Here is a 13055-nt window from a genome sequence, read left to right on the forward strand (position 1 = left end):
TCTTCTAGGAAGTGGGGAAAATACAAAAGTTTCTTAAAACAGAAAATGTGATTTATAAAGCCACAAAAATTGGCAGGGGGAGATCCAGTGCAATGAAACAATTCATTTTTTTTTCTTATCTAGATTTCAAGTGGCTGGCATCCCTGCAGCTGCACTAGGGATGACTGTCAGCACAAGGAGAATGTGCTGGGTCCATTACAGCAACCTGAAGATGTGAGCTGTATGCTGGGGATTGGGGCTGACAGGGGCCGAAGGAGATGTAAGGGCCACATTTTCAAAGGTAGTTAAGTGCCTAACTCCCACTGATGTCACCTAAATACCTTTGAGAATCAGAGCCTAAATGACTCCAGGTTAGAGCTATCTCTGAATTTGGCTCTCTGACTTTAGGAAAGGAATATACAGCAGGAGGGAAGGAAGAAACAAACATCCTGTTTCATGCTTGGGTCCTTAGTCATAATTAATTACAGTGTTAATTGCGATGAGCATAAAATGCACTCTGGAAGAGTTGCTTTTGAAAGAAAGATTTGTCAGTTTCCCATCTAGCACCTGCTGCCCATTCATAGACTTTGCTCTGTTTTGTTCTGCATCATTGCTGATGCAAGATATCTGTGTGTAAATAGTTGTAATCTCTTTATATCCGGATTGCTGTAGTCGCACAGTGGCATACCAATCTAAGGTGCTGTATTACTATGGTAGTGAGCTGAAATGTGCCAAATGCTATTGGGAAATCACTGGGCTGGGCTACTGACTGACAATGAAAATACATCCACGGCTGACTTCCAGGAATTCAGTAGGGAGACAAATAAGTTATGTGCATTTAGTCCAGGCACACACAAAGAACAGCCATGTGTTTTAGTCTAAAGAACTTCTCTAGGTAGAGAGAGCGCAGTGTGTGCATCTCCCGCAGGAACACGACTGCTGGCTCCAAAGACAGAGTTCTTAGCAATTTAAAAGCGCAGGACACAGAAACCCAGGGTGTTGCCAATTCATAGCTCTACACACTGTAGTACAAGGGGCCAATCCTTATTCAATAGTCAGAGGAGTACTACTGAGTCAAAAATATATGTGGGCCTGATCCCTGCCATCAGACTGCAGCTGAGGTTGTAGGGCGGGACTCTCAGTGGAGCCATGCTGTCAGGGTGGGATAGGGCCCTGACAGCAAAAGAAGGCAAGTCTTTCAACAGGACCCATCCCCATGGATTCTGGTGATGTGTGGGGATGGGGGAGTTGCATCCCAAATGCCCCTTGGGATAAGGAAGACACAAGATGGACTCAGTTGTTACGAATACAAAGGGGAGGGAGGATGCTTGTTGAGGCTACTAGAGACACACAGACCCTCTGGTTCTCTCTGGCTCCCAGAATGACCAACACAGATGGTGCTGCTTGGTGGCTCCAGGCATTGTCTCTTGAAGTCTGTTCTGGGTCACAGCAGCAGAGAAGGGGCTTGGGATAGCCTGCTACACCCCCTGCAGTCTCCACAGGCCCCTCTATCCTTCTTCCTTGAGCAAAAACTCTGCCAGCTTAGCTCCTCAAGGTTTCCTGCCCCCACAGGAGGGGACAATCTGTCCCGGTAGCAATTAGCAATGACAGTGAAATCTATGGGACAGAGGAGTAGGAGTTTGATTAGCTCTTCTAGTATTTATTAAGGTCTCCCCAAGACTTGGCAGGGGGTTCCTTAATTAGGGGTTTGCATGGGGAAGGTTTAGATTGCACGGGGAGGTTTAGGTTGGATATTAGGAAAAATCTTTTCACTAGGAGGGTGGTGAAGCACTGGAATGGGTTACCTAGGGAGGTGGTGGAATCTCCATCCTTAGGCCCAGCTTGACAAAGCCCTGGCTGGGATGATTTAGTTGGTGTTGGTCCTGCTTTGAGCAGGGGGTTGGACTAGATACCTCCTGAGGTCCCTCCCAACCCTGATATTCTATGATTCTATGGCAGACAAGATTGATATGAACTTCTGTTGGGCTGATCTGTCCCTGGCGGAGTTGGGTTTCTGACCACTGGTGTAATTTGCCACCGTGACCCTTGCCCCTGTATTAATTTGGGGCCCACTGGAGCCAGTGGGAGCCTTTCTATTGACTTCAATGGACTTTGGATCAGGCCGTTGAGAGGGTACTTGTAGAAGCTGCCTATTTATCCAGCTTCCATTCCCAGCACACACGCTATATAACGTCCCCCCCGTTTTGCAGACCTGATGTGGGGCAGGAAGAATTCAGGAGATAAAAATCACATTGAGACACAGGGCTGATTCTCTCCCCTGGCCTGCTGCACCTCAGTAACTCCAGTGGAGTTACTCCCCACTTACAGCGGGGTAAGCTGGCATTGAATCAGAGTCCACCTGTCATCACTCAGCTCCAACACGCGGCAGATGGCAGAGCGGGCTGTGGAGGTGGGCAGAGGAGCTATTCTTCTGGTAGATTTATGAGTATCAGATGCAGAGGCAGAGCGTAGGGCAGTGAGAGCTACAGCAGAAACACTGGGACGGTGCACACCAAGGGTAATAACCCTCCCATTCCCTCATACACACATCCCTGGACTTCCTCCATCATCAGCACGGCCAATCTCGGCTGACCGAGAGCCATCCGGATTGATCTCTAGCTAGGGCCTTAAGGCTGCACATTCCATCTGTGTCCATCACTGGCGAGCTTATCGCCCCACATGATCGCTGACTGCATAGCAGTGTTCTTCAATAAATGCACCTGGGCTTCCTCCCTCCTGGACCAAATTCCATCCTCAGCAACTCCTGGTTAACGCAGCAGGAGCTTTGCTGGGATGACTCCAGTGCAACCGAGGGCAGAAACTGGCCCATTTTTTCTTGCAGAGAGGATAGTTTGTGAATAAGTTCTGAGCTGGGGACCTGGGTTCTGTTCCCAGCTCTCCCACTGCTCTGGTGGGTGACCTTGGGCAAGACATGGCCTTGTCCCGTGCCTCAGTTTCCCCATCTATAAAATCGGGATACTGATGCTGCACTGAGGGCTGTGGGGCTTTTTTGTGTGTTTATAAAGCAGCTTGAGTTCCCTGGGGGGAAGGTGAGATGAAGTGGCATGGAGTTAGGCAGTGCCCAGTGTAATGGTGCCCAGGGAGACCCACGAGGGGATGGGAAGATTTAATGAGTGTTCTGCTTTGCCCGGCTGGGGTGGCATTTCGGACTTTGTTAATCCCTTTCAGGGGTAATTAGTACAGTGCCAGCTTGTCTCAAACTCTCTGCTGGCTGCCAGCACCCAGGCGAAATGCTGGTGTGATGGCAATGCAAACTGCAAGCCTGGGAGTGGGGCAGGTGAGCGGGCAGAGAGATGGAGGCGAGCAGTCCTGCTACCAACCTGGCTCTGTCATTTTAAACCTGGGTGATTCCCCAGCCTTTGGAATACAAGCCCCGATTCTACTTAGTGAGCCAAGCCCAGGCCGTGAGCCTCAGACACTTCCCAGGGAAGAGGCTCGTTTGCAGGCAGGTGCAGCTCGAAGGGCATGTTAATTCACCGAAGCTGACGTAGGAGGGTGCAGAAGGGGACCGCTGCCCCCTCGCTGCCCCTTTGGCCGGGAAGGGAGCATTTCCCCTGGCTGCCGCTAGGAGGCAGGGGAGCGCCACTCTGCTGGCTTCCGCCTGCTTAGCGGGTGTAGCGCTCCCCGGGCAACCTGTGGCTGCAGACACGATTCTGCCGCGGCCAGAGCGTGTCTCGGAGCCTCTAGCAGCAGCTCGCGCTCCGCCGCTCCCGGTGCTGCTCGGGCAGCCGGCTCCGACGCCGGCGAGGCACGGAGAAGCCGCCTGGGCGCTTTGAGCTGAACCTGACGCGGCGCCTGGCGGTTTGGCACGGGCTGGGCGGTTTCACCTGCCTGGCGCTGCCCTGGCAAGACACGTTTCGACGCGAGCCAGCTGCTGTTCTGCTCAGCGCCAGGCAGAAGCCCGAGGCGAGGCAGGAGCAGCGCGCCCCGCGGCACAGCCCCAAACTCCCCGGCGGGAGACGGCCAGGACCCCGGAGCCGAGCCGATGGTTCCGAGGGACGATCAGCCCCGCCGCTGAGGACAGACCCAAGTTCGGGCTGGGGATGGCCCGGAACACGGCCCTGCATTTCAGAGTGGTGGAAGGACGGGGCCTGCCCGCCAAGGATGTGTGAGTTGGGTTCCCGTGGGATGCCCGTCGCAGGGCGCTCAGCGGGTCGCGGCGCTCGCCGAGCGCTCCGGGCGGTCCTGGCTGAGGCGGGGGCCAGGGCAGCTCCATCCCACGGCCGGCCCCTGTGGTGCTGGCGGAGGAATTTGGCCCCAAAGAGGCTTGACTTGGGGTGTACAGGAGCTCTCGCCCCTCCCTGGAGCATCTGGCTGATGCCTGGACTCCATTTCCATGCAGCCCAGTAAACGGGCACACTCCCCGGCTGCTGCCCAGTGCCTGGGGGCGCCGGGGGCTCCTGGCTACCAGGAGTAGATGTTAGCTTGCGGAGAGCCAACCTATTGGCTCAAGACTCCCCCTTCCTGCACTTTGGCCTGGGGGACCCCCGGGCTCCCCAGGCTGCCTCCCAGGGAGGAGAGGAGGAAATGGGCAGTCCAGGCTGGAGGCGACCAGGTGCCTCTCCAAATATGAATTCTGGGCTTGCTCGTTAGCGCTCTCCGGTTCCTTGGTTAATGTTGGCCTGGGTCAGAACCACCCCCCCAGATCTGGAGGTTGACATTTGAATCCCTATTTGAATTTTGAAAATGGCCTGAGTTACTAACGGGGTGACCCTGACCCCTCGACCTGCAAGGCAGTGTGTACCAAAACCAGGTCTGCATTTGGCAGCTGGTCCCAGCTCTAGGCGTGTGTCACTTCCACTGATGTGAGGCCACCGCCTCCTGCTGCTAGATTTTAGCTTTGGAGCAGGGCTGGGTGTGGGGAAGGGAAAATATGATTTGGTCCAGCAGTCTCCACCCTGAGCTCAAGTTACTGTTATCACTTATCCAGTTACTATTCTGATTGATATCGATCAATACATAATGGGATTGCAGCTGGCAGGCATCAGCATGGTGATACGTCACAGCGTGGCACTCCCTGGTGCTCGCGGATCCCAGCCCAGAGGCAGAGCAGGAGATGGGCTTCTTCCCCAGGGTCTGTCCAATGCTTGGCTGCATCTTTGGTGTGCAGATGTTGTTGGGATGATGCTGACTAGAGGCAGTGATGTCTAGTAATTAGAATGGGGAGGCTGGGATTTGGGTTCTATTCCCAGCACTGCTACTGGGTCATTCTGCTCGTGTCACTGTGCCTCAGTTTCCCCATATGCAAAAGAGAGGTGATGAGACTGCTGTACATCACAGGGAGGCTGCAAGTATGAATTAATGACTGTCCAAAGCTTGGAGTGTTTGTGCTCCTTGGCTGGATGGCAGCAGAGAGATATACAATGCCACACGCACTATTCACATTTCTCCACATACCCTGACACTTTCCACTGCCGAGCTCTCTTTTCATAACTCAGCCGGAGAAACTCCTGACCTGGATTTTGGCAGGAAGTCTCAAGGCCACTGCGGCCTAGAGGTGATGCAGGTCCGTTCGGGTAAATTAGGTCTTCAGTGCATGAGCACTTTTCACCAAGCAGTTTCTGCACTGAGTCAAGCCCAGCTAGGTCTGGGTGCTAACTCCCCAGATGGTCTCGCCTGTTTCCGAAGCACAGTTTAGGACTGGGAGCGTCTCTGGTAGAAGAATGGGCAAACTTCCTCGTCTGTATTGCACTGACTATTCTTTGTATTCCAAAATCTGCAGGTCTGCTTGTCCCCTGCCTGTCCTTTGCATGGCCATTTATTCCCATGTAAATCGGGGTAAACCTGCTCCCCGCTCATACCTCTCCAGCTACACACTTGAAAGGCTCCAGTGGCACAACTGCGCTGCTGCAGGGCTTCCGTGTAGACACGACCTACACCAGCAGGAGGGGTTCTCCCGTCACGATAGTAGCTCGATCAGTGGAAGGATCCTTCCGTCAGCCTAGCGCTGTCTGCACAGGGACTTAGGTCAGCTTAACTATGTCACTCGAGGATGTGGAATTGTCACCAATTGTCTAGTGTAGCCCAGCTCTTAGGCTGCTAACCAACAGTGGACTTATTCCCCTCTTGTTTACACTCATCTAAATCTGGAGCTACATCCCTGCAGTCTGAGAGCCCGATTCTCCATTTCCTAGTGGGTGTTAACACCAGTGGGAAGTCAGCAGAGCGGGTACAGAAAGCCATCATTTGGATTTGGGAGCAATTTTCATTTTGTCAATGCTCACAATACTTTCTGTTTTTGGATTTTGTGGGGGGCAGGGGTCTTCAAGCCCCAGCTTCTGGAGTCATATGAGAAGACACTTTCATTTAAAAAGAAAAATCAGTTTATATCCTTTATGGTAGTGGAAAAAAGCTTGTCAACATAGTGACAGCGCAGCCTAGCAGCTCAGAAGCAAAAAGCACTTAGAACCACCCCAAAAAATGTAAGGGGGGTTGTTTGCTTATTCTCATGATTTTTGGATGCTTGGAGCTGACCATATTCTGCTGCACACCCACAGTTTCCATGGTTCCAGATATCTGGTTAAGGGGCAGGCAATGGGGAACCAGGGGCTATGCAGTGAAACTGGTGTGAGAAGAGAATTAGCACAGTGACCTTTACAAAACCTACCTGTCTATCTGAGGCCTGGTCTACACTTAAGATTGACATAGGGCTGGTCGGCACTCAGCTATGTTGCTCAGAGGTGTGAAAAATCCACCAGAGCGCTGTGGGTAAACTGCCCTAAGTCCCCATGTGTACAGTGCTAGGACAGTGAAAGGATTCCGTCCATCTAGGCAGGGCGGCTCCAGGCACCAGCCGAGCAAGCTGGTGCTTGGGACGGCAGATTGTTCGAGGCGGCATTCCGCCCAATCCTAGGGCGGCACGGCCGCTTTGTTGTTGCATCTGAAGAAGTGAGGTTCTTACCCACGAAAGCTTATGCTCCCAATACTTCTGTTAGTCTCAAAGGTGCCACAGGACCCTCTGTTGCTTTTTGTTGTTGTTGTTGTTCTTGTTCTGCTCCAGCTGCCCTGTAGGGGGCGGCAGTGCGGAGAACCAGAGCGCCCTGCAGGGCAGTCCTCTTCCTTCCCTCCCCGCCGACCGGAGCGGAGCCCTCGCGGCAGGAGGCGGCGCAGCGGGAGGGGCCGCGTGGCAGCGCCCCTGCTGTAGCCCTGGCAGCCCCCTTCTCTCTCTCTCCCGCCTGCTCCCTCCTCCTCCCCTCCCCCAGCCGGTCCCCCTGCACCCACGCTCCGGGCGTGCCGCAGGTTGGTTTTTGTTTGTTTGTTTTGCTTGGGGCGGCCAAAAAGCCAGAGCCAGCCCTGCATCTAGGTACCGCCTCTCGGGGAGGTGGATTCCCTGTGCCAAAGGGAGAAGCCCTTCTGTTGGCATAGGTAGTGTCTACACTGAGGTGCTTCTGTGTCACTGTAGCATTTCAAGTATAGAAAAGCCCCTAGCTATGTTGCTCGGGGGGGTGAAATCCCAAGTGATTCAGCTGTGCCAACCTAACCCTCAGTGTAGCCACAGCCGGGTCGACAGAAGAATGCTACCACCACTCGGGGAGGCAGTATTCCTACAGCCATGGAAAACCCCTTCTCTCACTGTAGGCTGCATCTACACTAGGGGCTTAGTGCGGTGTAGCTATACTGCTGCAGTCCCCACAGTGCTGACAAACCTTTAGGGTTTTATCCTGCGGCCCATCACCGTAGTATCTGAACGTTTTCCACATAAACTCCATAGCAATAGCCAAGTCGCTAGTGGACTTTGTGTTCTCTCTGGCCTTCTCCCTTTATGGGATCACAACTCTGCTTGTGGTAGGGTTTGGGTGTGTTAGGTTGACTTGTTTCACAAAGTATTTGTTGGTTCATTGGTAGGGGCTTGTTAGGAAGGAATATCGATATTGGGGTTTGAGGGCAGAAAGGGGGGTCAGTGTTGGGGATTTATTGGGTAGAAGGGGGGTGATAAAGTCGGAATCTTCCGTAATATTTTTATGACCCCAGTGTGTGCCTTGATTTCCCCTATATTTTCCATGGCTACCTGGCAGGGTGTGGGGGAGGACTATTTGTTCTCACAGCATGCTAAAGCCTGGTCTACACTAGAAACTATGTCGCTATGGAGTGAGAAAAATCCACGCTCCTGTGCGGCATAGTTAAGCCAACCTAAGTTCCTGTGTAGACAGTGACAAAGCCCTGGCTGGGATGATTTAGTTGGGGATTGGTCCTGCTTTGAGCAGGGGGTTGGACTAGATGACCTCCTGAGGTCTCTTTCAACCCTAATCTTCTATGATTCTGTGATGGAAGAATTCTTCTGTTGACTTAACTACCAACTCTTGGGGAGGTGGATTACCTACGCCAATGGGAGAACCCCTCCCATCGCCATGGGCAGTGTCTGCAGTGCAGCGCTACAGCAGTAAAGCTGTGCGGCCGTCGCACACAAGCCCTAAGGCCATGCCTACACTACAGAGTGAAGCCGACTTAAGTTACGTCGACGATCATAAATGGCTGTAATTACATTGCTTGTGCATGTTCACACCATGCTCCCTGTGTTGGCGGAGCGCGTCCACAGTTGGTGCTCTAGCACTGACAGAGAGAGCAGTGTACCATGGGTAGCTATCCCACCGTGCAAATCACCACCTTCTCCCGCTAGGCATCCTGGGACGGGATCACCGCCCCCATGATGCATTTTTCCCCATACCATAATTCCAAGGACTTCTGACAGTTTCGTGCTGTTTTTCAACTGCCCCTGTGAACTTTGTGCCCGCCATCTCTTCCTAAAAGCATGGATCCTGCACTGCTCTCCAGTTTTGTCATGAGTGTTATGAACACAACACTGATCCTGCAGTATTTCATGAGCTGTGACTCTGAACAGGAATCCATGGTGCTTGCCCTGCTGTGTGCCATGGAAAGAAACCATTCAAGATTGATGTTGGCATTCACATAGCAGCTGCACACAGCGAACCGTCGCTATTGGGCTTGGGAAACAAGCACCGAGTGGTGGGATCGGATTGTAATGCAGCTCTGGGATAACGAGCAGTAGCTGCAGAACTTTCATATGCGCAAAGCCACTTCCTTGAACTGTGGGCGGAGCTCACACCCTCCTCCCGCATCCCTGGCACAAGGAAACCAAAATGAGAGCTGCCCCAACAGTGGAAAAATAAGTGGGGATCACTGTGTGGAAGCTGGCGACTCCAGACTTCTACAGTTGCGAATCAGTTTGGAGTTCGGAAGTCCACTGTGGGGGTTGCGTTCCCGCAAGTGTGCAGGGACATTAATCACCTCCTGCTACGAAGAACCGTGACTCTTGGAAATATGTGTGAAAGAGGGGATGGCTTTGCAGCAATGGAATTCCCTAACTGCATCAGGGCAATATCCCAGTTTTGACCCCAGACCGTCTTGTGACAGAGTACATCAGCTTCTTTATGGCATTGCAGGTGCTTGTGGATCACCCGAGTCATTTCACAGACATCAATGCGGGATAGTCAGGGAAGGTGCATGATGCACTCTTCTTCAGGAACACTGGCCTGTACAGAAAGCTACATGCAGGGACTTTCTTTCCAGAGCAAAGGGTTCCAATGGGGGATGTTGAAATGCCTATAGTGATCCTGGGAGACCCAGCCTACCCTTATTCCCATGGCTCATGACGCCTTACAAGGAGCACTTCAACAATAGTCTAAGCAGGTGCTAAATGCCCAAAGAATGTGTGTTCGGCAGATTAAAGGGTCACGGCCTTTTAGGCAGGTTGGACCTCTCATGGTCATAGCAGCCTGCTGTGCTCTGCATAACATTTGTGAACCCAAGGGCAAAAAGTTTCCCTAGGGGTGGAGCGTGGAGGCAGATTGCGTGGTGGCTGATTTTGAGCAGCCAGACACTAGGGCTGTCAGAGGGGCTACGTGGGGCGGAGGGTGGGAGGGGACTATTTGAATCAGGGAGGCTTTGAAGCAGCATTTTGACAATGAACCCCAGTAATGGGTCTTTCTGTAATGAATTAAGCCAGGTAATCTGCCACGGTGTTTGACTTTCTGTTGCAACTACCCTATGTAGGTCATCAATAAAGAATCAGTCTTGTAAGACTCAATTTTTATTAAACAATAAATGTCCCTGGGGTGGAGTGCAAGGGGTACCGCAAGGAGGCTGGGGATGTGAGAGGAATGTGTATGGGGAGGTTGGGGAGGGCAAGGAACGCAGTTCTGTATGGGCTGCAAGGGGGCGAGGGTTGAACATGCATATGTTCCACCTGCAGTGCAGTTAAGGACCTCAGCATCTCTGTTTGGTCCTCCATGAGCTTTATTATCTGCTCTGGCCCTGTCTCCTCTCCTGGCCCTGTCTTCTCTCCTGGCCCTGTCTCCTCTCCTGGCTATCCATTTGTAGTTTATTGTCTCTCTCCGTGCCCTGTGATCACTATCAGCCTGATCTGACGATTGCAGAAATTCCTGAAAAATGTCCTTACTGCTCCTCGTTCACCACCTTAGCTAAAGGAGGCGCTCCATCAGTGCGTAGGAGCTGGCCCTCAAGGGCACATCTGCAGAAGCAAAAGAAACAACGCACAGAGTCAGTATTGTGTGTGCACTCAGTATTGAATCATAAAAGTTACATAACCTCTTTCTCGCTTTCCTTTGGCCAGCACGCAGCACAGCCAGAGCTCTAAACATGGTGAGTTCAGCCTGGGGCAGGGGGTGCAAGATGAGACAGGGTCTGGGTGGTTTCAGAAGGGGATCAGTACAAGCACCTGTGGACACTATTCTGAATACCCACAGGCAGGGGTGATCCAAGTTGAAATCACACTACTGAGAATAATGAAAGATGCAAGGGAGCATCTCCTGTATATGTGCGGCTTCAGACCAGGTCTGCATGCTCCTCGCCCATGTGCTGCTTTGGTTCCTGCACAAGTAATTGCCGATTGGCACAGCAAAGTTTCCTACAATGGGGGAAGAAACAAAGCTGCTCTGCCAAGGAACCTTTGGCAGAGGATTGCAGAGTACCTTCAGGAAAGTTTCCTAGAGATCTCCCTGGAGGATTCTCAGGAGATCCCGGTGTCCATTAACAAACTCTTCTGCAGAGCCCCCACTGCGTAACTGCACAGGGGAATGTGAAGGAGATACAAATAGTACCTAGTGTTTATTTCAGTCTCTTCTCCCATGTGCACCACGGAACAAAAAAAAGAACACCTCTACCTCATGTAAATCGTGCACTATCAAAGAAAAATGAGTACTTACTGGAGCTCCCTCTCCTGCTTCAGGCACACCAGAGCTGAACTGCTGGGACTGGTGAGACCCCTCCAGAGTCAAAAAGAGGTCCTGGCTCACCATGACACCGGACGAGCCTGTTGCACGTCCTCTTCCAACTGGACCTCCTTGTGGGGCTCTTGGCAGTGCAGGTGGGGTCGCCGCCAGGGATGGTGTACAGCTCCTTGTAGAAGCTGCATGTTTTCGGTGCCACACCAGAGAGAGGTTTCAGAGTAGCAGCCGTGTTAGTCTGTATCAGCAAAAAGAACAGGAGAACTTGTGGCATCTTAGAGACTAACAAATTTAGTTGGGCATAAGCTTTCGTGGGCTAAAGCCCACTTCATTGGATGCATGCAGTGGAAAATACAGTAGGAAGAGATATATACAGAGAACATGAAAAAATGGGTGTTGCCATACCAACTATAACGAGACTCATCAATTAAGGTGGGCTATTATCAGCAGGAGAGAAAAAACTTTTGTAGTGATAATCAGGATGGCCCATTTCCAACAGTTGACAAGAAGGTGCCTATACACAAATGCAAGAAGCCTGGGAAACAAGCAGGGAGAACTGGAAGTCCTGGCACAGTCAAGGAATTATGATGTTATTGGAATAACAGAGACTTGGTGAGATAACTCACATGACTGGAGTACTGTCCTGGATGGATATAAACTGTTCAGGAAGGACAGGCAGGGCAGAAAAGTTGGGGGGAGTTGCATTGTATGTAAGAGAGCAGTATGACTGCTCAGAACTCCGATATGAAACTGCAGAAAAACCTGAGAGTCTCCGAATTAAGTTTAGAAGTGGGAGCCACAAGGGTGATGTCATGGTGGGAGTCTGCTATAGACCACCAGACCAGGGGGATGAGGTGGACGAGGCTTTCTTCTGGCAGATAGCAGAAGTTACTAGATCGCAGGCCCTGGTTCTCATGGGAGACTTTAATCACCCTGATATCTGCTGGGAGAGCAATACAGCGGTGCACAGGCAATCCAGGAAATTTTTGGAAAGTGTAGGGGAAAATTTCCTGGTGCAAGTACTAGAGGAACCAATTAGGGGCAGAGCTCTTCTTGACCTGCTACTCACAAACAGGGAAGAATAATTAGGAGAAACAAAAGTGGATGGGAACCTGGGAGGCAGTGACCATGAGATGGTCGAGTTCAGGATCCTGACACAAGGAAGAAAGGAGAGCAGCAGAATACGGACCCTGGATTTCACAAAAGCAGACTTTGACTCTCTCAGGGAACTGATGGGCAGGGTCCCCTGGGAGAATAACATGAGCGGGAAAGGAGTCCAAGAGAGCTGGCTGTATTTTAAAGAATCCTTATTGAGGTTGCAGGAACAAACCATCCCGATGTGTAGAAAGAATAGTAAATATGGCAGGCGACCAACTTGGCTTAACAGTGAAATCCTTGCTGATCTTAAACGCAAAAAAGAAGCTTACAAGAAGTGGAAGATTGGACAAATGACCAGGGAGGAATATAAAAATATTGCTCAGGCATGCAGGAGTGAAATCAGGAAGGCCAAATCACACTTGGAGTTGTAGCTAGCAAGAGATGTTAAGAGTAACAAGAAGGGTTTCTTCAGGTATGTTAGCAACAAGAAGAAAGTCAAGGAAAATGTGGGACCCTTACTGAATGAAGGAGGCAACCTAGTGACAGAGGATGTAGAAAAAGTTAATGTACTCAATGCTTTTTTTTTTTTTTTTTCTTCTGTCTTCATGAACAAGGTCAGCTCCCAGACTGCTGCACTGGGCAGCACAGCATAGGGAGGAGGTGAGCAGCCCTCTGTGGAGAAAGTAGTGGTTCAGGACTTTTTAGAAAAGCTGGATGTGCACAAGTCCATGGGGCTGGATGCGCTGCATCCGA

General features: G+C 51.5%; 1 protein-coding gene across 1 annotated transcript in view; it reads left to right on the forward strand.

Moving 5' to 3' along the window:
• Positions 1 to 3631: 3631 nt before the first annotated feature.
• Positions 3632 to 13055, forward strand: part of RASAL1 (RAS protein activator like 1) — a gene marked incomplete in the record, with an annotated part of 126021 nt that continues 116597 nt past the window's right edge. The window contains 1 exon segment of the mRNA XM_034791589.1: positions 3632 to 4108. Within this exon segment, the coding sequence (XP_034647480.1) occupies positions 4044 to 4108 (65 nt within the window).

Source organism: Trachemys scripta, chromosome 15 (genome assembly GCF_013100865.1).
Source record: "Trachemys scripta elegans isolate TJP31775 chromosome 15, CAS_Tse_1.0, whole genome shotgun sequence".
Taxonomy (NCBI): Eukaryota; Metazoa; Chordata; order Testudines; family Emydidae; genus Trachemys; species Trachemys scripta.